The sequence below is a fragment of the Oreochromis aureus genome, linkage group 15, assembly GCF_013358895.1.
Source record: "Oreochromis aureus strain Israel breed Guangdong linkage group 15, ZZ_aureus, whole genome shotgun sequence".
Taxonomy (NCBI): domain Eukaryota; kingdom Metazoa; phylum Chordata; class Actinopteri; order Cichliformes; family Cichlidae; genus Oreochromis; species Oreochromis aureus.
Window position 1 is genome coordinate 16,871,216 of NC_052956.1, and position 23,795 is coordinate 16,895,010.

General features: G+C 39.7%; 1 protein-coding gene across 1 annotated transcript in view; it reads right to left on the reverse strand.

Moving 5' to 3' along the window:
- The window catches only part of ryr3 (ryanodine receptor 3), a 116,391-nt gene that overhangs the window by 9,546 nt on the left and 83,050 nt on the right, over nt 1-23,795 (reverse strand). The window contains exons 49-94 of the mRNA XM_039598692.1: nt 23,328-23,497; nt 21,717-21,937; nt 21,345-21,435; nt 20,992-21,132; nt 20,257-20,420; nt 20,086-20,164; nt 19,791-19,880; nt 18,617-18,760; nt 17,646-17,708; nt 17,452-17,527; nt 17,230-17,353; nt 16,772-16,887; nt 16,601-16,668; nt 16,387-16,508; nt 16,205-16,254; nt 16,063-16,123; nt 15,705-15,943; nt 15,297-15,378; nt 14,115-14,245; nt 13,838-13,956; nt 13,080-13,278; nt 12,759-12,853; nt 12,344-12,489; nt 12,031-12,118; nt 11,842-11,934; nt 10,106-10,273; nt 9,645-9,704; nt 9,404-9,538; nt 9,020-9,132; nt 7,952-8,048; nt 6,806-6,918; nt 6,293-6,344; nt 6,137-6,193; nt 5,948-6,047; nt 5,590-5,669; nt 5,410-5,486; nt 5,255-5,328; nt 4,268-4,282; nt 2,884-2,964; nt 2,660-2,748; nt 2,429-2,557; nt 2,242-2,346; nt 1,929-2,010; nt 486-1,768; nt 338-390; nt 92-254 (exon numbers count right to left, since the gene is read on the reverse strand). Of these exons, the coding sequence (XP_039454626.1) occupies nt 92-254; nt 338-390; nt 486-1,768; nt 1,929-2,010; nt 2,242-2,346; nt 2,429-2,557; nt 2,660-2,748; nt 2,884-2,964; nt 4,268-4,282; nt 5,255-5,328; nt 5,410-5,486; nt 5,590-5,669; nt 5,948-6,047; nt 6,137-6,193; nt 6,293-6,344; nt 6,806-6,918; nt 7,952-8,048; nt 9,020-9,132; nt 9,404-9,538; nt 9,645-9,704; nt 10,106-10,273; nt 11,842-11,934; nt 12,031-12,118; nt 12,344-12,489; nt 12,759-12,853; nt 13,080-13,278; nt 13,838-13,956; nt 14,115-14,245; nt 15,297-15,378; nt 15,705-15,943; nt 16,063-16,123; nt 16,205-16,254; nt 16,387-16,508; nt 16,601-16,668; nt 16,772-16,887; nt 17,230-17,353; nt 17,452-17,527; nt 17,646-17,708; nt 18,617-18,760; nt 19,791-19,880; nt 20,086-20,164; nt 20,257-20,420; nt 20,992-21,132; nt 21,345-21,435; nt 21,717-21,937; nt 23,328-23,497 (6,098 nt within the window). The remainder of the gene's footprint in view (nt 1-91; nt 255-337; nt 391-485; nt 1,769-1,928; nt 2,011-2,241; nt 2,347-2,428; nt 2,558-2,659; nt 2,749-2,883; nt 2,965-4,267; nt 4,283-5,254; nt 5,329-5,409; nt 5,487-5,589; nt 5,670-5,947; nt 6,048-6,136; nt 6,194-6,292; nt 6,345-6,805; nt 6,919-7,951; nt 8,049-9,019; nt 9,133-9,403; nt 9,539-9,644; nt 9,705-10,105; nt 10,274-11,841; nt 11,935-12,030; nt 12,119-12,343; nt 12,490-12,758; nt 12,854-13,079; nt 13,279-13,837; nt 13,957-14,114; nt 14,246-15,296; nt 15,379-15,704; nt 15,944-16,062; nt 16,124-16,204; nt 16,255-16,386; nt 16,509-16,600; nt 16,669-16,771; nt 16,888-17,229; nt 17,354-17,451; nt 17,528-17,645; nt 17,709-18,616; nt 18,761-19,790; nt 19,881-20,085; nt 20,165-20,256; nt 20,421-20,991; nt 21,133-21,344; nt 21,436-21,716; nt 21,938-23,327; nt 23,498-23,795) is intronic.

Below are 23,795 nucleotides of genomic sequence, written 5' to 3' on the forward strand. Positions count from 1 at the left end.
TCACAGTAAGACTAACTATTGATAGCTTTCAAAGTGTGCCCATATTTTAGAGATAATTGCATAAGGAATGAAACCTAAACTGATGACTTACCACCGTCTTGTTCAGATAGACATCCAGAACTGCAAAAATACTGGACATGAACGCCGGTGCTGGCTCTTTAGGCTGACTTGACCTGGTCTTGGGCTTCTCCTCTGTCACTGGCTCCTTAGCCGCCTCCTCCTTTGGTTTATCCTCCTTCTCTTGGTTCTCTGTGCTGTATTTATCATTTTTTATTTGCTTTTTAAGTTAATTTTATTTTGATGGCAATTATTTTTAATTTCACTTAATGTTACTCACTCTGCTTTTTCTGGTTCATTCTCAGGGGTTTCAACCTTCTTGGCAGCAGCTTTCTGCAAAAAAACAAACAAACATTTATATAAGATGAGAGGATGGATGGAAGGGGAAATTAAAGGCAGATATCTAAATTGTGTTTCTGACTATGGACCTTCTTATGATCAGTGGCGGGCTCAGCACTCAGCTCGCTAACATCCCCCAGGCCTGGCTCCACATGTTTTCCTCCTTCTTTTTTAGGCGCGTTCAGCATCTCCATCATCATGTCAACCTCTACAATGTCCCCTGTTGGTGCCATGGCTATGTCCAGGTTTCCTAATGATTCTATAGCCTCCACTTTCTCTCCCTCTATCACATCTCCGTGGATGCCGAACTGAGTCGGGTCAGGCATGTTTCCGAGGATGTCCGTCACCTTTATGTTCTTGGCTCCCTCGACTAAACCTCCACCAAACATGGAGGACCAGATGACGTGGAAGAAACCAAAGATGAGGCTGTAGATACCCTTAAAAAAGCCAGTGAAGAGCATCCAGAAGAAGGCAAAGAAGCCTGTGATTATCTCCTTGATGCTCAGCTTCTTGAGTTTCTTAAACTTCTTGCGCATGCTTTTAATGGAAAACATCTGGCGGACGTGTGAAATCTTGCCACTGACTGAGCGACATGCGGTGGTGAAGGCAGAGGCAGACTCCAGGGCGTGCTCTTCCTCTGCAGTCAGCTCCTCCAGGATGCTGTGTCCATCTTCCTCTTCGTCCTCTTCGGGCTGTTCAACCACTTCTGGCTCAGAGATCTGTGAGGCCAGCTGCATCTCAAAAATGGTGTCTTCGCAGAAATTCACAAACATCTCCATCTTCTCGCTCTCTCCGCCCTCGTTCACCACGTCAAAGATGAACTGACGCTTGGATTCTTTCACCTGCGGCTTTTCCCACTGCTCACGGCTCGACTCGCTGATCTCAAAGTAAACCCTCTCGATTCGCTTTGCACTGCCCATGATTTCAATACGACCCAGGTAAGGCTCAAAGTAACTAAGCACACTTTCAGCCAGATCTAAGAAAGTGGCAAGTCGGGAGTCATGCGGCATGTGTTCAGACAGGTTGGTCAACAGGACTGCCACATTGAAACCGATGTCTTTGGCCGGCTCGTGGAATCGCTCCACAAACTCCTTGTAGTTGAACATGTCATTCTCGTCCGCCTCTACACACGAGAGCAAGAATTCGATCTCAGACTGGATGTACTGCTTCTGGCTCTCCATGGACTTCTGGAACTCCTTCTTAGAAATGATGCCTTTACACTCAGGGTCATACTCCTTGAAGTTGTCAGAGGTCGTGAGATCCTTCAATTTAAGGAACATGTCGAAGAACTTGAGAATCATCTCCACATTGCTGGAAGACTCCACCAGGGTGTCAACCATCTGCTTTCCAATTGTTCCATTAACCACATTACCTGGGAAGTAAGGCACACATTTTATAATCATATACAAAGACAATGACATATGTACTTAAAAGACAACTTTTTTTGTGTATTTAGTCTTTAAAGCTCAATTATTTTTTTCTGTTTCTGGTATAATTTTCTCTAACATTACATTAAAACTTCATGCTCTTACCCTCAAGCAGAGACAGCAGCATGACCACCATGTCTTTCTGTAAGTCCATCAGTTCCTTCAGCAGCTCAATTTGACTGGCATCCTACAAGTACATGGTCAACTATCATTCAGTGGTTTGTCTTAAGCAATTAGCCATTTGCACTCATTGTTTGGTGTTATGGCATATGTATGTATCATAATAAGAAGTGACATGTTTTCTGCTACATAAAAAAAAACTATATCCTTTGGCTGCAATGCTTTACTTAGCGATGTACCTCCTCACAGAAATGAGAGAGTCTATTAGCCTGTTACACAAATACAAGTTGCATCATACCTGAGACAGCTTCATCTGCATGTTTGCGAAAACATGCAAGAAGCCCACCACTGCATCCCACAGTCTGCTGTGTGCTAAACTCTGCTGGTTCCCAATACATGGACCCTGCAGGAAAAAAACATCATGAAATATTTTAATCCTGACTTGACAAAACTCAACAGTGCTGACCGAGAGATCAGCATCTTACCTGGATGTACTCAGTCAGCGAGTTAAATATCTGCTTTGCTACAGATAAAGCTTTGGAAAAGTTGAGCTTTCCGGTTTCATCAATTATTTCTTTGCCAGAGTAGTACCAGTAGAAGTCACTGATAGATTCCTGAAGGAAGACCACAGTGAGAAACGGGTTAAACAAACACAATAAAGATGATGACGATCATACTAAAGATGGATCCAGCCTTCAGTTTTGTGCTTTAATCACCTGAAGACGGAGCAGATAGTCCACAGTGCTGATAATGATGTTGACTGTGGTTGTGTTTCCAGTTTGGGTTCTCAGAAAGTTCTGGAAATCTGAAAGATGAACAAATATTCTCAACGCCTCGATGCTTTTTTGTAAAACCGGTGCAATAAACTAAACTTGTGCAAACAAACTCTTGTGTTTCGGATGAAAACGTGCATTTGGAATAAACTCAAAGAGGGCCTCACCTCCATTGTGGCCCTCGCACAGAAGTTGCAAAAACCGGAAAAGATCTTTAGTAAACTCATCATTCTGTAGCACCTTGGAGCCTTGAGAGAAAATATTTTGGTGAACACAGCTGAAACTCTGCAATACTTACTGGTAACACTTCATATTGTAGTCCTTGTAATAAGTGTTAGTTAACAGCAGTAAGGCTCTTATAAGTCCTTCTTAAGATGTTAATAAGATGTTATATACATAACATACTAAACAATAACATATAATAATGTATTATAAACTATGAACTTAATAGCCAACTATGTTTTCTTCGCAACTATTGCATTTAATGTGAGAACAATGGCTTACCAGGTTAGTAAATATATTATTATTAACTTAATAATGCTTTTCATAGCTCTGTCTTTCTGTCCACTATGTTGTTAATAAAGTAGATATAAAATAATAAAAGCTAGCTTAAAAAAAACAACACATACACTGTAAAATGTGGTTAATTTGGGTTGCACAATGTTAATAATCATTCTTCAGGAGTTACAAGCATCTTATTATACATTAACTAACACTTAATACAAGAACCTTATTATAAAGCATTACCTTTTTATTTCAACATGAGGAGGAATAATAACAATAATAACAATAATAATAATACTAATAATATGTGAATCTCCCTTCAAAAGCAATTAATATGACGCAAGCAGGACAGGTTTCATGTTCCAAACATTTTGAAGTCCAGGGCCTTTAGATTGCAGATTCAAAACTGAATCCAAAGTGCTTTTTTTGGTAAAAATGCTCTTTCCTTAAACAACAGTGAAACACTAGGACATTTCCATAAGCTGGAGGAAGCCTGATAACTTTCACATGCAGGCCATGACTGGGCCTGACAAAGAGCGGACAGACGGGATTACCTAATTCACTTTAAAAATCAGCTAGTCAACAGAGCTATATGAAATGAGCACAGTACAGTTCTTTAAGCATATAAAACCATGTGAAAGTTAAACATATGTATCATAACCAGCTTTGTGAAATAGGCCCCAAGTAGAAAGCAAGACAAAGCTTTTTAAGGCTGTGGAATGATCCACAGACCTTCAGTCAAACCCTTTGGAAGTGGCACTGATAGCCTTAGACTGACATATTTGAGCATCAGTAATAGGATTTGCATTAGTAAATGTTAACATGAAGGGAATGGGAACAAATATCACAGAAAAGGACAGTCAGTGGATTCTGAAGATCCACTTTCTGTGTACTCTAACAGTTGGCATGCACAGTGTCTCCCTACAGGCATCTGGGGGAGGGCAGGGCTGGGTACCATATAAAGCAAGGAGTATGGACCACAGATATGGAGGGGACATTCAGGGTGAAAGCATAGCCATATCAGCATGATCTAAATTTGCTATTTACCCCGCTCAGTGTGGACTGCCATCGATGGGTTTTTAAAATGACAGGAAGGAGACGAACAATACACGAAGACATAAGCAAAAAGAGAGGACATTGAGTTACAATACCAAGAGATATGAATATACCAGCTACTAGTGAAAAACAAAGACATGCAGTTAAAAAGAAATTTGTCTTCTGACGGGGGAGAAAGGAAAAAAATTTTAAAAAAAATCATAGGCCTGGGTTATTTCTATGTACCAACTAATAAGATGAGGACCAAATAAGAATTCAGTCATGGTGAAAAGTTTGTAACGTTAACAGACACGAGTAGTAACAGTGAATTGTTAAACACAGAACTCAGTGGAAATGTTTAGCAGAGAACTGAATGATGAACGAACAGACGTTGTTTGATGTGAGAAGCATCAAGTGAAGAGTGCTTTTGTTGGAAGTTAGAGAGAGATGATAGGTTTTGTTTTAATGCTGGACCATGTCCTCTAAGACTAAATATTTGTATTTAACCTAACCTTCATTAATATCTAAAATGCTGACAGAAAGCCATACAGTAACCCAACATAATCCCATATCTTCCACTGTATAAAGTCCAAAAATATATATGTACACAAATGTAATTTACTTGTACTTTGATTACTGCAAAAAAAGACATTAAAGACACCACACTGACAAGCAGCAAACTATTTCTATTAATCAAAATTTACATTGATAGCAATGAAATTTTGATTTCAAAGGCCATACAGAAACTACTAATTAGCATTAATTAAGAGCTTTCAATAGATGCTGATGTTAAAGTTGGCATGGTTCAGCATTAGTTCAGTGAGGGGTGGGGAAGGGTATAATCTTCTGTTGGGTTGTAATCAAGGATAATATCAGGTGTTTCAGCAGCAGGCGTCTACTCTGAGAACCTCGAGAGAAACCGTTCACAAATATGGAGTTTGAAAGAGAAAAAAAAGTAGATGTCACACAATGCATCTAATGAAAGTCCACTTCACTTACTAGAACCTTCCTCTGTCACCATGCCGAGTCCTTCTGCTTTGTTCTGTCTCTCAAATGCATTCAAGTCCAGGACACTAGGAGAAGAACCTCAAAATCAAATATGAGCATATGAATCTTGCGTTTGTTTCCAGGAAGAATAATATCATAGTACCGACCTGCAGGACTGCATTAGTCCTGAAAGACTCTTGAAAAAGCCTGCATCTCTTTTTTCTTTCAAGTAATCGAGCATTTTCTGCGATGGGTGAAGTAAAGCATTACATTCTTGTCAAAAAAATGAAATGAGAAATTAAAGTCATAAACTGGCTGTATGTGCACACAGTGCAGAATGACCTCACCTGCTGAACTTGCACGTTGCCTCCATTTAGGATGGAGATGCCCAGTTTGAGGGTGCAGGTCACCATGGGGCCCAGACGACCTGATAGCAGAAATTTAAGATAAAAACAAAAAAGAGGAGCCAGTTTAGACAATTCATAATCTCTACAAGCAAATACAAGCAAGCACTTTTCTAAATATAGTTACAAAGTGCTTTACAGAACACAAACAGGTAAAAATAAGGCATGAAAAACTTAAATGGAGAAGACAAGGAGGACAATTTAGACCTCAGAGGATTAAGAGCAACTGTTTTCTGCTGTGACACTGCTTTGGACACAACAGTAAATCAGCTGCGTAGCTGAGTGAGAAACAGATCATTACCTTTACTGGCGCTGATCATCTGCAGCACCATTTCAGCAGCCCCACGAGCGTGCAGCCTCGCCTGCTGATAAAGGATCTTCTGCTTTTCCATCTCCTTCTCCTGAGGGACAAACACACACACACAGTAATGAGGAAAGCTACATTTTAAGGAGACTGACCACCTTTGCTACCAAGCCCCCACCAGGGTACCTCGAATGTCTTTTCTTTCCCTTCTTCCTCTTCTTCTTCCTCATCCTCTGCACAGCTCTGAGAACACAAAGGCTCACTTCAGGGTTTGATTTCATTTTCCAGCTGCCTAGATTTCATTTGCTGATAATTGATGAATTCAACTTGAAAGAAAACTACCTTTGCCATCATGTCTGCATACGCAATATACAAAGGATCTTCTTCCAAGTGACTGAGAAAAAATAAAGTCATGTTGTGTTAATATCATATATTCTGCTTGTTAAAGTACAAAAAACGGACAAATTATTCAGAATTTCTTTATGTTGTTTATGTTCAACTATTAATATCAGTTGCCCAATCTTAGAGAGCAAAGTACAGTATAGTAGTCTCTGGGGTGGGTTTATTTTATTTGTATTTTTTTGAGTAACTATTCCATGATTTCTGGAAAGAGACATTACTACTGAGTTATTGTGTTTTATGTTATGTAGTTCAAGTGGTTGTATTGATTAAATGTTAGACAATTATCACAGTAGACACCTCAAAAGTTGGCCAAAGACAAACTTGGATACACAAAAATTAAAACAGACCACAGGGCAAAATATGTAATATGTTATCTGAAAGTGAACTGCCCCTGTAAGTTTACGATTAAGAGTGTTTGCTAATTGCTTAAAAGCAGACTTGTATCCATCTCACCTTCTTTCTGTCAGAGCGTTGTGGCTGAAGTGGAGAATGAGTTGGTGGAGAGGGTCGGGCTGGATCTCAGCCACCTCCTCTTCCTCCTCCTCCACAATCTTCATTGGTGTTTTCTGCACAGGAGTGAACTATTAGCTCTGCTCAAATCGCATCTGCTTTCTACTCAGTGCACGAGACCTTAGATTCATTGACATCTTTGCAAACTCACTGACACTTTCACACATTTGTCCAAAACACTTAAATGAGTTGTTAACATTCACCTAGTACCAGCATGCAGATGATCTTTTTTTTTTTTTTTTGGTCCTGGTAATCCATGAATAGGACAAGACATTAAAAGTGACTCATGAACAACAGAGTTGGAACACGTTTTCAAATGCATGCATGTTACAGCAAACAGATGCAAGCAGTAAGCCGTTGGGTGATATGAATTTGAACATGGGGAATGATCCAGACGGCAAAGGAGCCTAACAAAGAGGGACTGTCAAAACGACACAGTCTTCGAGAGTCCAAACTAATCTGAAAGTTTGGTCAAATAAAACTGACAATAAATTAATAATCGTCCGAAAGGAACAGATTATAATCTAATCATCATGTATTTAAAGCTTTAATCAGTGAGAAACCTTTTTTTTTTAAATGAATTTGCTGCACATCTGCAAGATCTAATATGAAATGTGATCTTCACATGACTACGCGAGCATGCCACTGACGTCACGGCCACAGAAAGTACTGGAATTTCACCTTCACACTCACACTACAGACTTACAGAGTACAGCAAAACGACAACTGATGGGTTGGATCCAGATCGGACAGCCAAACAGCTAGTGACAGTCTCCTATTGTAGTGAAAGGCCCTCCTTACCACTGCTGTCAGAAAGGCATAGCCTGCTTTTCTAGAGCTGTGAGTGCCGGAGCTGGCCCTGTGTCTCCTGAGTTGATCATGCAGCCTCTGACCCCTGACGGACCTCTGTTTGAAGGGTTTTGCACGCCTAGAGCGGGGGACCCTGGGTGCTTTGGGCGAGGTCCCCACCCGGGCGCGCTCCCATGGCTCAACAGGCGCAGAGCTAAAGAAGCATTCGGCAGACAGGACTGGCAGAGGGGTGCCAACGCAGGGCACATGGGGCGAGGGCAAGGCTAGCCCAGTACTTACTGCCAGATCCTGAACTAGCTTCTCCTCAAAGGAGTACTCCTCTGCCTCTATCCAAAGTCTCTCATAGGCCGGGATGAAGAAGTTGATAGCACGATGCCTGGGGAGGGGGAGGTGGGGAGGAATGAAGGGGGGTAGGGGAAGGTAAGAGTGGCATTAGGGTAGGTTCTGGTGAGTTTTTGGTGGAGACAGGAAGGAGAGATGTTGGGAGGAGGAAGGGATTACAGGAAGTGCATTTCAGGCAGGGTGGTGATTGGTCAATGTGGGATCCACTGGCTCTTCTGACTGGTCATGTTTGGTCTCTAAAATACCTGCAGTTACCTCATTAAAGGAGCATGCACACTTTAGGAGGGTTTTTGTTTTCTTATCTTAATGAAACTAATCATAATGTTGGAAACCAGCTGATCAACTTAACAAAATCAAGACTGATATATTTCTTTCTGCCTTTCTTCTTCTCTCCTTTCTTCAATGCTTCCTTTAGGGTTCACCTGAAATGAAACGGAGGCCTGCGGCTTGCAGTGCATTTCCACTTTCCAATAAAGTTTGTTTCACTCAATTCTCAGGCTCATTCTAGCTGACCAATCAGAATCAACAGTGCAGAGACAGTTGATTGCTAGGCAGAGATCGGTCCACAGCCTGGTGGATGAAGGGGGGAGGTTGAACAGATGAAGCATTCACCCCGTAGTTTCACTTTACCGTCAGCAGGGAGAACAGGCGGTCAAAGCTGGAGGCTTTGAATGCCCTTTCCAGCCAAACCTCCCGATAGCCATTCAGGAAGTAATTATTAATTTTGTATCTGAGGGAGGATGAGGTAGTGTTATGCAAGAAAACAACACAGAGGAGAGAATGTCATTAGGGAGGTGATGAGGGGTTTTACATGGGCACACAGTCAAGAAAAGAAAAATGAGCCCACCCTCCCACGGCTATTTGGTGATCGCTTGTTATGTACGGTTAGATTGAGACAAGACAATGTCTTAAATGGCTTATTTAAATAGAGAATGCCAATATTTAAGTATTGACATTTTTTGCGTTGTCTGAAATGTTGCAGGTGTTTTTATTTTTTTAACTCACCTGGGTAAATTGTAGAGTGGAGCCATGCGGAAACAAGCCACTACAGCACGTTTACGCTGTTTCGATAGCAGCTTCTGCCACACACACTTTTTATTCCTAAGTGGTTGCTCCACCTAAAAGAGGATAGTAGACATTTGTGACTATACAAGGACGCTACACATAGCTTTTTAACTACCCTTGAAGACTGGGATTATTCTACAACCCCAATTCAATTTATTGTAAAAGAATATAGGAAAAAATGTCCAGAAGGTTAATAACAAAAGCAGTGAGTAAGTTAGCTACACAAAGAGATAAAATGGTAAATTCCTACATTTGAGAAACTGAAATGACTAAATGCTCTAGTACATGTCAATGTCCGGTAGTGGACTGTCAATATGTTTTTACCTGCTCCAGATGGAAGACTGCAGCAGAGATGCTCTGGACTCTGTCCACTGTGTGCTCTGGGTTTGCTGGTTCCTCAATCTTCACCACAACATCTTTGTACAGGTTCATCTGCCACTGGACCGCTGGGTCGTCAGACTGCAACACCAAAATCAATCATTTAAAAAAAAGACTAATAAAAAAAGCACAAGAAATCGACAGTTTTATTACCTAATCTACTCTAAACTACTGGAACCAATCTTACCTTGTCCTGGAGATGGAGATTCTGACGCAAATGCTCCTTCACCTCATCATCTGTGTCTTTCTATGAAGGGACATGCAATGTGGTGTTATTAAAATATTTCTTCATTCAATTAAAACATCAGATTATTTGTGCAATGCAAAAGAAAGCACAACAGCCTGAGAGAAGTGCACCTATGAAAGAAAGTGTCAAAGTAGGATGACTGCAGTGCTGATGGGAAAAAAAGACCAAACTGACTGACCATCTAAAAGATGGATACACAGACTGCACTCTACCTGTAGACCTACCTGTGATGAGAGAAAGTTGCACTTCATAGTATTCCATATTTTGTTTTTAACTTGCAACTTCATTAAAATCATCTATGATCTAACGAAACTGATATGTATATGTGGACCTCTGCACGCCGTCCCTACAGATGCTGTGATCTAAAATTCTTTGTTCCAGGTCCTATTTTCTCAGCTCACCAAGCTGTAGCGTATCTTGGCCAAAGAGATGAGCTCCTGGTCTCCTGGGGTGCACATGTTAAGGCCGATGGGTAGCATCTTCTTCAGGGCGGCTACAATTAGAGACGTTTGAATGGAGTAGTATTCCCCACGCCGGCGCTTGTGTTTCCTCTCCTGGTCCCCACCTGTCTACACAGGTTAAGAAAATATAAGAGACATAACATAAGACAACTAATGTGAGAGCTGAAGGTAATCAGAAACTATAAAAATAATGATTATTTACCTTGACCTTAAACATACCTTTCCTTTTAACATTTTCTTTATTGTCATTGTTAAAGTTCTTGAAAATTGAGCGTTTAGATCAGTTTGACACCTGAGCTTTTTGCTCACATGGGCTTGCACATACTGATTAATATGAGCATCTTCAATTCTTAAAGTATATATATAGCAAAAAGTAAGGGAAAAAAACGGAATAGATCAACCAGGTTTCTCAAATCCAATTTAAGTCAATTTTATAATATTCTTAAGGGGGCAAAAGGTGTTTCACCTGCAAACCATTCAAAAAATGAATCACAACCGAAGGGACCAAAGTGGAGTCTTTTACCATAAATCATTTAGCAAGCAGAGTCCTTCAAAAGGTGAGAAGCTTTTTTAAAAAAAATTTATTTTTCTTCTGTGAGGATTGAACCAAGACACCCCGAGAGTACCAATAAATCAGATGCTCAGCCAAAACAAATAAACATCGAACTTTCTCTGTGTCAGCTGGTTGAGAGGCCGCTTGACGACACGCTGTCATCATCTAGATTTTTAAGAGACTTTATTATGACAAAAATGTCAAATGTAAACCTAGTGTAGGTGTGAATTTAGGAGTATGAACTTACTGAGTTGATTCATAAAACAGCTCACATTTGCATATTTGTCTTGTTCAGCATGTATTAAAGGGGCGATTAAAAACATAATAAAAGTGCTTGTTCAAGTAAGTTTTCTTTACATTAGCAGAACCTGTGATATTGGTACATCAACAAAGGATATTCAGGTTATGCTTTTCCAAAGTGCTGATATTATAAAGGAAAGAAGAGCTACATGAATTCAGCTTAAACCCAGAGATGATCGAAATGTACTTTCCTTTATCTCCAGGATTCATGCGTAAGGACAAAGGTCATCTATAGTCTTGTGAAAAAGAAAGTTGTTGAATCGAGATTTTAACAGGATGCATAGTCCTGTGAAAACTTTCATTTTAACATCACAGTATAATAAAGTTCCTCCTTAAAAGGAAAGAGTCTTGAATGAAAATTCATGTTATGAATTCATATTAAAAGAAGCTCAAAGAATGATTATTATCATCTCATTACCCATAAAATCTGATCAGGACTTCTAACATGGTTCATTCTCAGCATGGTGATAACATTTGTGGATACTTGTTATTCATTAAATCTGGTTAGTCTGACCTTATGACATTTTTCTTATTATCAGTTAAATCTATAGTAAGATCAGGTCCAATAATAGCATGTTAAGTAATATTTCCTATTTTCTTTTTTAATGTCATTTCTTACTTTATCATTTTCAGTTATATTGTTGTGAGTGTCAGTTAGTGTCTAATCTGTTTTACATCTCTCTCTTTTTTGGATTTCTTTGTGTCAGCTGAAGCGGAGTGATACAAAATTAAAGCTAAAGATATTTTAATGCTGTTTTCACACACCAAGTTTCAAATCATTCTGACACAGGAGCAAGTCAAAGAACCATATCCCCATCTTTACCTTGGACATCTTAGTCTTGCCTTCACCAGTTAGGAAGCCCAAATTGTTGATTTCATTCTGAACCACAAAGTTTTGCTCCTCACGCTTAAAGTTCTGGATTCAGAGAACAAAGAAATAACGTGACTGGAATAAATGAGTCAATCTTGGTATTGTAAGTATTATCATGAAAGACTGGACAGCGAGGCTTACATGTGACTTGCACCAGAGGATGAAGATCTCAGCCACCATCCTAAAGAGCTCAGTGGAGTCTCCGTCCGGCTCCTTCAGCCACCTGGACCTGGAGTGGACGAAGACATAAAGCATGTTTAGCTGGAAGGAGTTAATATTTGTCAGATTACATCCGTGCAGGACTGGACCAAAAAAACCTAAAGCAAAAGAAACAAGCAAAAAAAGAAAAACCCCTCAGTGTTATTGAATGTTGACATAAAAATTGCAAAATCATTAAAATCCACTAAATAGCATTTTAGAGATGGTCAAGAAGTAGTGTGTATATATTTTGCACCTGTTGTTGTCCACATAACGAATGAGCATGGGGTAGAAAGCATAGAGGTCCCTGCAGAGCACAGCAAACTCATCCAAGATGAGCAGTTCTGCCTCCTGGTTGTCACCTTTGCTGTCAGCTTTCAGCAGCTCCTCTTCAGCCACCACCTGCATATGCAGTGCATAAACATCAGTTTATTAGTATAAGCATCTTCAATAATAATCCCATCTCTTCATCCTCTCTCTGAGCAAGGAGGTATTTTTATTGTCCAAAAACGATGTAAATATACTTAAAGTTTAGAGACAACTTCATTTTTACACCACAACTTCAGCAGCTATTAATTGAGTCAAAAAAAGTACTTGAACCACAGACATCACTTGACAGTGGATACAATGTGCAACTGTAACAGCATGTACAGTATATTTTAAGCGCTCACCTTCACTGTCTTCTTCTTTAATTTATCCAGTGTGGGCAGGAAATGGGTTCTGAGCAGATCTGCTCCAGCTTTGCAGATGATTGGCTGAGAATAGACTGGGAATAAACATCCGGAAATTATTTTCTCGGCTGAGACACTGACATATTCAACAATAAGTCAGCTTTTGCAAAGGGTCTGAGTCACAGTTTTAAAGAAAACAGGTGAAAAGTCATCCCTTGGTCCCTGGAAAAAAGATGTTAGACAGCATCTCCAAAAACCTATTAGAATCCCACAACTGGAATACATTTACTGACTTCTCTAACAATAATACTGAGGGCTTACCGGCAATCCTCTTCATCCAAGGAGCATCATCGATGCCCAGGTTGCTGTTGAGGATCTTGAGGATATTTCCCAGAATGATGCTGAGGTGTTCAGAGGTCACCATGGTGCAGCAGTGAGTATCTGGGGGCGAGTTCTCTGGACCTTTCTCCCACCAGTAGGAGAGATAGTTACACAGCATGGGAAGGATTACCTCTATAACCTGCAGCAAATGGGCAGAAGGCTGAATGTCTGAATCAGAGTAGACAATTAAAAACAGATGTGTGTGCACTGTGATATAAGTGAGATTATCAATGCACAGCTTCCAGAGTTGATTTTAGGGCAACAGAATGTTCAGCTTTATTTTGTCCAGAAAAGTTAATCTCTGCCCTAGAGGCTGCCTTTGCATTCCTGCAGTGATGCATTCTCCTTTTGGGTACAAAAATTAAAGAGTTCATTCTGTCTTTATATAATATGTAACTGTAGGGTTCGTATTTTACATTTATTCAATAATATTAAATAAAATACCAGTTTTTTAAAAGGATAGTTAGTATTTTATTTCACTTATAATAACTCAGGCAAATAATTAGACTTTAAAGGTAAAGTCAAAATTAATGGAGCTGAGGCTGAGATGGCCAGACTTCCAGTCTTTTTTATGCTTCACACTGGATTGAGCATTTCCAATAATGCAAACTAATAGCATATAAAGTAGTCAGCAGTTGCAATTTAAAAAAATCCAGATGTTTGTTTAATAATATTAATATCCCATAAACTCTTCTGACCTGTGGCATGTCACTATAGCGAGCACCAGACTCTGACACATCATTGACGTCTTTGAGAAGTTTGTCAAGACGAGGCATCTCTGGGCACATCTCCTCCACTGTGTCAGGCATACTCAGGACTAGAACAGGAAAACAATCGCTGTGATTAATCACAGAGATTCTATCTAAAAGCTGGCATTCTTAAAACTGCCAAGTTAATAATAGTATATGTTTATCAGAAGACATTATATAGTAACAATCAAATTAAAATAAAAATAAGGATCAGGCGGATTCTTACTGGCTCGCTCTCGAGGGGTCTTGGTGTTGAAGACTGAGAGTGGGTTGTGAGCGTTTAGATGAGGCTCCAGGAAAGCTACAGGCATGGCTCCAACCAGAGTCGCCAGGCTCTCCCCCAGTGCTGGCAGATGCCTATTTATGATACAAATCAACATTTAAATTTGCATAATGTGATATTACATACGCAATATAAGCACACAGATAAAGACACTGGTCAAAATGTGCAAGAGCAAGTTACTCTTGTAGGTGGAAGATTTTACAGGTGCCAGAAATAGGCAAATAAATATTTTTTGGTTTGTGTAAGGAATTTTTTTAAACACTCCCCCCCCCTGCTGGCAATCACAAGCTTTAAAACTTCACCTCTGTTATTTTTACAGTTTGACTTGGCTGAAAGTTTCTCATTCAGAACTTTTTAAGTTAGTTTTGGGGAACAGTTTTTTAAAATTTCTATTAATTTAGTTATTTACTATTTTAAGTAGATCTATATTAAATACAAAAATGTGTAATTTCGGTCAAGACCACTACAATGATTACATAAGAAACACAGTGAAAAGGAGAACCTTGGGTGGAGGTGGGTTGCAAAGTGGCTTGCAGATGCCCAGCAGCTGTGGCAGACTAAAGGAACTATGAAATTATCAACTGGATCCAAAGAAAGGTGTCAGCTTATGTGAATTGACTTTAAGATCAGGTGATCTGCCAAGATTGAGGATCAGACTGGTTTAATGGAAGCTTGAACTTAAACAGTAGGCTTGATTTTTGCCTTAATTTTGTAACAGATGCCCTTTCCCATAAAATGTGCCATATAAATCAAAGTAGATCATTAAACAATGAAGTATTTAATAAGTGCATGTGGTGAAGAGGTGTGGTCTCTGGCTCAGCTGCAGGGGAGGGGCGTTGCCAGGAGGCAGGTGAGGCCACAGGTGGTGGCGATTGGAATGATGACGGTCTTTTTTCCTTTCATAGTGAAGCAAAAGACGTGTGGTGTGTGTGAGCTGAGACTAAGTGGAGACTGTGGCATTGTGTGTGTACATGACAATAAAACTGAGAACTGTGAACACAACCATTGCATGTGTGGGTCCATCTTACAGTGCATACAGTATGTTAAAGAAAAATCTTGTCAGCCATATCATACTTACCTGTGTATAACACCGATTTTCTGTATTAGAAAAGTTTTGCCTCCTACCTCTCCACAAACACGTTCTTTCCTGTTCCCAGAGAGTACAAACATGTCAGAATTCTGTAGCAAGACAGCTGGACGTCATCCACTGAAACAAATAACATGCATCCATTAAACATCAGCAAAAAGAAACGAGAAACTTTGAGGGAAAATCAGTACTAAAAATAGGAAAGTATATTAGAATATTACTATTAGAGAATCCCCATAATAGGAATTATGTGCAAACTGGGAATATAAAGAAGGCTTTCTTTTTCTAAATCAGCTGTTTCCCATCTCGCTTTTGGTGTATTTAACTGTATTTTGTTTATTTTTTCACTTTTCTCTTAGCTAACTATGATGAATAACTACAGTATGAAAAAAAAACTATTAAAAAAAGACAGTAGAGAACAGCAAACACTGAGCACGGAAACTCACAAAGCAAGTCCACTCCAAACTCGTATGTTTTGATATGTTCAAAGAGAGCAGTGAGGATAGGCAGCAGTGCCACTGTCACATAGTTTATGCTTTGACTGACGCTCTTCATCTGGGCACGGGATTGCATGAACTTTCCCAGTTTCAGCATCTCCAGCAGCTTGTCCAAGTCTTCTGCTGCATTCTCAAAGAAAGTCTTTAACCCGACTTTTACCAGCTCCGAGCCAGTCTTCATCACTGTTCTGTAGGAAGGAGGGAACAGAAAGGCTACTTTTTTTTTATGAGTTAGTGGTTTAAACATAATACATGCGTGTCTTTTATTGAGCTTTATTACAAGTCTTATGAAGTAATACGCACTTACCTAGTGTCAAGTGAGTGAGTAAGGATGTGCAGACAGCTCACCATCATTGCTGAATCACTTCCTGTGGGATATATTTAATGGAGATACTCGAAAGGATTGCAAACAAAAAGGCACACAAACATATGAACAGAAGCAACCTTACCAAAGAGAGAAATCCTGTGTCTGACAAGAGCTGCCAGCTTACAGAACAGACTGGAAAAGAAAGGAAGTAAGAACGAAACTGAAGAAGATGTTAGGAAAAAGCAACCGAGTGAAAGAAAACAAGAAAGGGCTTTATGAAAATACAAGAAAACACACTGATCAGCAAAAACATGATGACAGTACCTGGTGACCATCTCCTTCTCTTTATTGGAGGCACAACCACAACTGCTCAGGTTCTTACTAGGTGTAGACAGGAAGTACAGACAGTGGTTTTTAAATGTTTGATCAGTCAGGGGAAGCAACACCTGGGGAGAAGAAATAAACACTTTAATTAATAAAATAAAAAAAGTAACTACAACAGCACATCAGTGGCTCAGATGCAAACAGAGCTCCCAACCTTGGCAAAGAACTTGATTTCCTGGTCATGAGGGGATTTGTCGGTCTTCCCGCTGGTGGCCATCGCCTCTGGATTAACGATGTTGAACACCAATGTCAGCCAAGACTTTTAGCGCTGAAGAGTACTAAAAAAGTACATCAGCATCTGCATATAAAAATGCAGCAGACTTACCAAGATGAGCAATGAACTCCTGGGCAGAGTCAACATTCTTCAGCAGCCTCTTAAGGAACTTGTAAGAAAAACGTTTTTCCATTGATGATGAATCCTGCTCCATGTCCTTCAAGCCTCTGTGAGACAGAAACACTGCTGACTACTAGTCAAGATTTTTTTGCCATCCATAAGTCAAATCTTTGGTTTATTATCTCAAAATTTCAACTTACTCAGCAGTTTGAGTCAGAAAGTCAAAACTTTAAGGTACTAACTGTAAATTTTGAGATAATAACATAAAATTTTGAAACAGCAACACAGCCAAAAAATGCTTTTTCCAGTAGTGGAAACAAGCATCCATAGTAGCAGTAGTGCTCATTAGGATTTTCCCCAAGTTTTCAGTATAGCACTGGTTAAGTGCCATACAGTTGCCTAAATTTTCATTTATTATTTCTTTAAAACATGAGCATTAGGAGGCTGACCTTGTGATGGCATAGCCGCTAATCTGCAGGAACTTGAAGAGCTCCTGGGCCTTCTCTCTGTCTCTGTACTTCTCTTTAGCTGTCAAGGTATCATAGGGTACCAGCAGTGGGTGGGTCCCTCCTCCTGGACAAGATTGAGAACTCATTCCAGGCGCTTTCTTTTCAACACAAATAAATAACACCTTGACTGCTGTTCATAAAACTTCACTACGATTTGCACACCTTTGCTGACAAGCTCAGTTTTCTTCTTCTTGGCCCAGATGTTGTGGTAATTTTCTGCAACCACCTCCACCATGCCCTGCAGAAACAGAAAAAGTGCAGCTTTACTCAGTTTGCCCACTGTATGGCATGCCTTTTCTGTATTGTGGATAAGAAGATACATGGGAACATTTAGGAAGAGTCAAATGAAACCCAACCTGCAGCTCTCTCGACAAGGTGACATTGTGCAGATCCATTGGAGCGGGACTGAATCCATTAATCTACAAAGTAAAAAAGAAGCAAATTGCTTTTGAATCAGCGTTTTACCTTTTGCACATTTTGCCAGCTAACAAAAAACAGCAAAAGATAATACAGATGAAAGGATATGATGGATGGCTCTGATGTATGAACAGCAAACGGAGAAGTTTTAAATGCCAACATCACTAACAGACTGAAAATCCATTTATTGCCCTTCCGCTGTCATCCCTACTGGATCTAGCAGATTTATCATTTAGGCTACTAAAAAACATCTGCAAGTAAATGTTGTAGACATAATGCTAATGTATGCATATATCCACACTTTACTCATAGTCAAGTCTTTTCCATGCTGCGTTTCAGCATCAGTGGCTTTTAATAGAATATTTCTTAAGATCTGCTAAATGTTAACTGTAGAATTTTTGTTCATTGTCTCAATAAAAATGATGCCTACCCACGCTTACAATGTGTGTTTTAAATGCTAAGCTGAAAAGATTAGCAGTAAAAATATCTCCTGTCTGAAAAAATGAATATTTTCTTTATTATTATTTATTTTACTACAGTACGTGCTTTGAGCTCTCTATGGATCAAAAAAGACTCTTTATTCTTTGAGTTAAAAACAAAGCAGACATTTCTCACTTCCCAAAACACAGATTTCCATTAAAAAAGTGGTCTTGATAAATGAAGCCTTCATTAAAGTAGTATCATTATTGATACAAGCCATCGGGACTGTTGCTTGGTGTTTATTATTCTTGCATGACAACAGTGGTCCTGCTATTTACTTTTTAATGGGCTCCTGTTATAAATGATGTCTGCTTTTTGTAGTGTGAAACACCAAAGACGGAAAAATGAAAAAGGAGCGTCTAGGGAATTGTTGTCAGTTGATGAGATAGTAAATATGTATTACAAAAGGAAACATTTATAAATGTGTTACCTGGGACTCGGAGATCTTCCGCTGTTTTTCGCTCTCTCGTTGCTGGAACATCGCCTCACCCTCTTTGGTCCTCTCAATGTTCCAGCCCATAGACAACATGCTCTTCAGTGACTCTCTCACTGGCCAGCGATACGTTTCTCTCTCCTACAGAATGAACACATTCACAGTCTAACACTCTGTCCTGTATAAGACATGCAGGGCTAGACAGAATAGACCTATAGACCAGATGTCACAGCTTAACAAAATGTGAAAACATTTACACTAAAATCAAGCAAACACACATGTATTTCTTTTCAAACTTCTGATAAAAATGTCCTTGTAAAATCATTACTTATGATGTGGCTTTTTTCTTGCCGTCTCAGTAAACTGCCTCAGTGAGTGGCTGGCTACCTTAGTAGGAGTTTTAGAGTTACAGAGTATATTTGGCCTGCACCTCTAGTTTTTGACCCAACACCTGACGCAACACCTGAGTGATGCATTCGGCCCTTTGGTTGATCCAGCCACTGTTCACAGAAGCCTCATCAGAAATGCTCTCAGTGGAAGGATGGCTGTCAAGGTGCCATTCTTCAGCAAGGGTGACCAGGAGAAAAGACTGAGGCATGCCACAAAGACTGGACTGAAAAACGGTGGCAACAGGTGTTATGGAGTGATAAATCCAAATTTAAAATTTTTGAATCCAATTGTCATCAATATGTAGAGAAGAGGTCACACTGGAGGCTTTCTTATGGTCTGGGGCTGCACTTCAGCCAGTGCGGTTGGAGATCTTGCACAACTGATGGAATTATAATTGAAATAGTGAAAACGATTGTGAGAGTTTGATCCACCATACAATATCTGCTGGAACACATTTTGTTACCAATGACTTCATTTTTCAGCATGACAATGATCCCAAAAACACACAATGAAAAGAACAATTCTTTTCCAGTCTAATTCTTCTATCCGGCCATGGATTGGCCTCCCCAGAGCCCAGACCTCAACATTTTTAAAGTATTGTGAGATTATGTTGACAGAGTACAGAACAAAAGGCAGCCAACATCTAAAGGAGAGTTTTGAATGTCTTACAAGAAGCCTGGAAAACTATTTCTGAAGACTAATTAAAGAAACTGAAAGAGAGTTGAGAGTTAAAGAATAAAGATGTCCATAGCAAATAGGGCCATCACTAATGTGCACGTACCTTCTCACTCAGAGATTTATAGGGCTTCAGGAGTGGATGGGTTTTGGCCTGCTCATCCACAGTGTCTCCATGTTTCCAGCCCACTGACATCTGCAACACAGTTTATTTCAGTTAATTACACCATCTCAGGCATTTTATTAAACCATGAAATGTAAACTGGTTTAGTAAAATAGTTGAGACTACAAAGTACAATTACAACTTTGCATTTCTTTGGATTTTGTACCGACCACGCCTTATAACATAAATCGACTCCAAGTATGAGTGAAGAAGACAATGAGAACACGAAGGGACGAACCTTCTCTGAGGACCACTTGTCATGGGAATGCTCTGCATATTTGTTGGCAATGTACTCAAGTTTTTCAGGAAGGGAGATACTGAAAAGTCAAAATTGTGTTTAAGTCATAACATATGAATAAAAACATTTAGAAACATGACATGAAACATGCTGCATTTTTAGAACACTTACTTGGCAGTGCTGATGGGTTTGGGGTCAAAGTTACCCTGTGCGTCCATTGATGCCTGCTTCTCCAGCGTTGCACCTAAACTGGAATCCACAAAGTCTGGAGGCAGGGCCCCAGCGATTGCACACAGGCATGACTTGGCCATTTTGAAAAGTTCAGCATCATATTTCTACAAAATGTAAGAAGAGAGGGAAAGGGGTGCTTAGAAGTTTCACCATTTCACTTTTATTTTTTCAGAACATGTTTGCTGAGACAACTACAGTGGAGCAGAGTAGGATCAGCCCCCCTCCCAAAAAGGAATGAAAACGAACGCTGGAAAAGTCTGCACCATGTAGTGACCTGTCACAGACTGATAAATGATTCATCTGTTTTGGCTTTGCCTCAGCTGCACTGCTCACAAGCACTTCATTGAGCTTTCACTTCACTGCCTCTGACTACTGAGAACTTTTCTCTCAGGAGATCCACACTCAAGTGTTGAAAACTCAAGATTTAAAGAAATAAATAAATAAGAATATATTTTTTTTAAATATCCCAGAACAGAGTTTTACAAGCACAAACACCACTTAGCAACCAAACATTTTGTTCTGCAAAAATGCGGATCAGGAAAATACCACTTCTAGTCCTGGTTCATTCTCGGAGAACAACAAATACGCAAAATACAGAGAATTTTTACAGCTCCATGCACACTGGGCCAGCTCATCTTTAATAATAAATACATATGAATAAATTCCTGGTTGTACCTTATGAGAAAGGGAGTCAAAGATTCCCCAGAAGAGTTTCTTGGTGAGAAGGAGCTCCTCCTCAGAGGCAGTGCCAAAGCTGCCCATACCAGATGGCAGGCAGTAGTACTTCCAGTTCTGCTCGTAGTGATTGGTCAGCAGCTAGAAATAAGAAACACAAACACACACAAAAATTCCTGAATATTTTTACACTCCAATTGCGATTGCTACAATCATGTTGTTTAACTCTGGAAGTTAGGAAGACAACGGGTTCCCAAATTTTAGATTCCAGTGATTGCCTGTGTTATTTCTTCAATAACTTTTTTGACTCATACATCAAACACATATTAACAAGAAAGTGTTTTGCGTCTCACCCGGAGAGGTATCTTGCAATATTCATTGAGCACTGGAACGTCAAACACCAGACGTCTGAGCAGCTGCTGCATCATGGAGGGACGCAGGTGTCTGTGAAATAAGTGCAGAATTACATCTGTGTAGGTGGAATGTGATTTTCTCTTATGTGCATGTGCTCACATTCAAGAATATTTTAAGACCTGTGAGAAGGAAAACTTTTATGTTGTGACCTTGCGTATGTGGCAGGCATATACTGTACACATCATGCTGCATGAGTCCAGGTAAGGACATGGATCAAGGTCACACTAAATGTGTAAAATTTTCGCCAAAAATTAAAAAAATCCAGATTTCTTTAACTCAGCTAAGACTAAATAAAGCTAAAGATGCCTTACTTGCAGATTGCCAGCAGACACTCTTCAATGGCATCCCTTTGGGCTTTGGTGAGTGAGCGGCCTTTTGACAGCCTGTAGATAGTCTGCAACGTGGAGTCAACCAGCTGTGCGTGGTGCTCTGTGCTGCCAAAGAGAGCGGCACAGCGGGTCAGCAGAGGCAGCAGAGCTGAGCCGATGTACCTGTTCATGGCCAGGGCAGTCTCTGTAGTGCTCAACGCCTCCTGTGAGACAGAGAACAATGCATGTAGCTGAAAAAGGAAGAGCAGCCCAATCTCTACACGCAGAGATTAACAGAAGGTGGAAGTGATTATAGGTTCCACCAAATGTAAATATTATGCAGTTCTCTAATAGCAGAAAAGGACAGCAAAGCTGAAGAGCTTCAATTTCCACTGATGTCACAGATGGGGATAATTGTATTCATCAAAACCAAAGTTTGAAAAGTCTTTCTGTAACTTCTTGTTATTTTTGTGGGAAACAGGTGGTGTTCGTGATGGTGTCATTTACCTTTTGCATGTAAATGAAGTTCCAAATGTAAAAAGTTCCTGATGGATACTTTTCAAAAGTGGAAATGGCTTACTGTGAGCCATTCAACCATAAATAATGACTAGACAAGTTGTTAGTAGAAAATGAATCTGCACTAACAGGTGGGAGGTTGTTCACAATTTTCTCTCTTTAGAAAACAAAAGAATAACTGAGCAAAGTAAAGGACTAAAGGAAAATAACCATAATTGAACTAGTTGATAATTACTTTGCTGTTTTAGACTATATTGATTTATATGATCCATAGACTATACATAAGACATACATAACATATTTTGGGTATGTAGTAGGTGTGATGAGAGCAAAGGTTCACTTAATCACCTGTCAAGTCATTTTTAAATGACTCCAAGTGTGTGCCTTCGATGCACAAATTCTCTTTACAAAAAGCAAAAACTCACCAAAGGAAATCCTAACTTTATATCTAGTTTCTTATCATCTATCAAAGCTCCTCGGTCTGCAGCTTGTTTTTACCCTTTTGCCACTTTCAGGATCCTCTGGCTCATTGATTTGATTGACTGAAGTTAATCTGTGCTAGACTGATAAATGGATAATTCAACCAAACTATTTCAAAATATTTCTTTCAAAGTGCTTGCAACTTCCCAGATCATTCTGTGTAGCAAATGACCGGATAAATCGGGTTACAAATTTTGTTTTAGTGTAGTTTTTATACAGAAATGGTTAAAAGCTAAGGGTGACCTGATCAGTAGGCCAATTATTATGTTAATATTTCTGAAAATTTGCAACAGGCTTAGTGACTGTTCTGAGCAATCGGTGCTCATGTTTGATAAGATTTACTCCCTCTGTGGCACATTTGATGAGCAAACTAGAAACCTTCATTTCATTATCAGTAAATGACAAAAGACTTAAGATCTCAGAAATGTAACAGGAGCAGAGACGACAGAGACCATTACACCTGTCAGGTACAACTAGAGCTTACATCCTTTGCATTTGCAGAGACTGAAATGTACTTTTTCAGGAAGTGGATACAAATTCTTTGGCAGGTAGTGATTGACAAAATGGGACTTTGAAGGTGAAAGTGTGTGTATGTGTCGTGAATGTTCTAGGACTTACCGTATCCAGAGATGCCGAGGCTCGGAGGTCAGGCAGGAAGCCAACCTCCAACATCTGGAGCAGGAAGCTCTGGTCCTCGATGCCATAAACTCTGTCCAGGAAGAGCACCATGGGGGCCTTGTGGTCGGGACAGAAACAAGCTGACATGTCCGGTTCGGTCACTGTGCCATCTGAAGGTTGGTAGAGCAAAACAAAAACCAATGAAAGGAAATCACTGAAGAAAGTTTTAAAATACAACATGATTTCTGAATAAAATGAGGCTTTAGAGTTTAAGGGAAATGTAATTCCAGACACGATAAGCTGAGGAAACCAAGCATAAATGTGAAATTTATTTATTTTCTAGTGTTCTTGCTGTTGAGCATCGTTGTAACCCATAATTTTATAAGCAAGGCACAAAGTAGAAAGGTACTAAAAACACAATGTTTTTTTCCACAGAGATGCAGAGGGAAGCAAAGGCTGTCTCTTAAG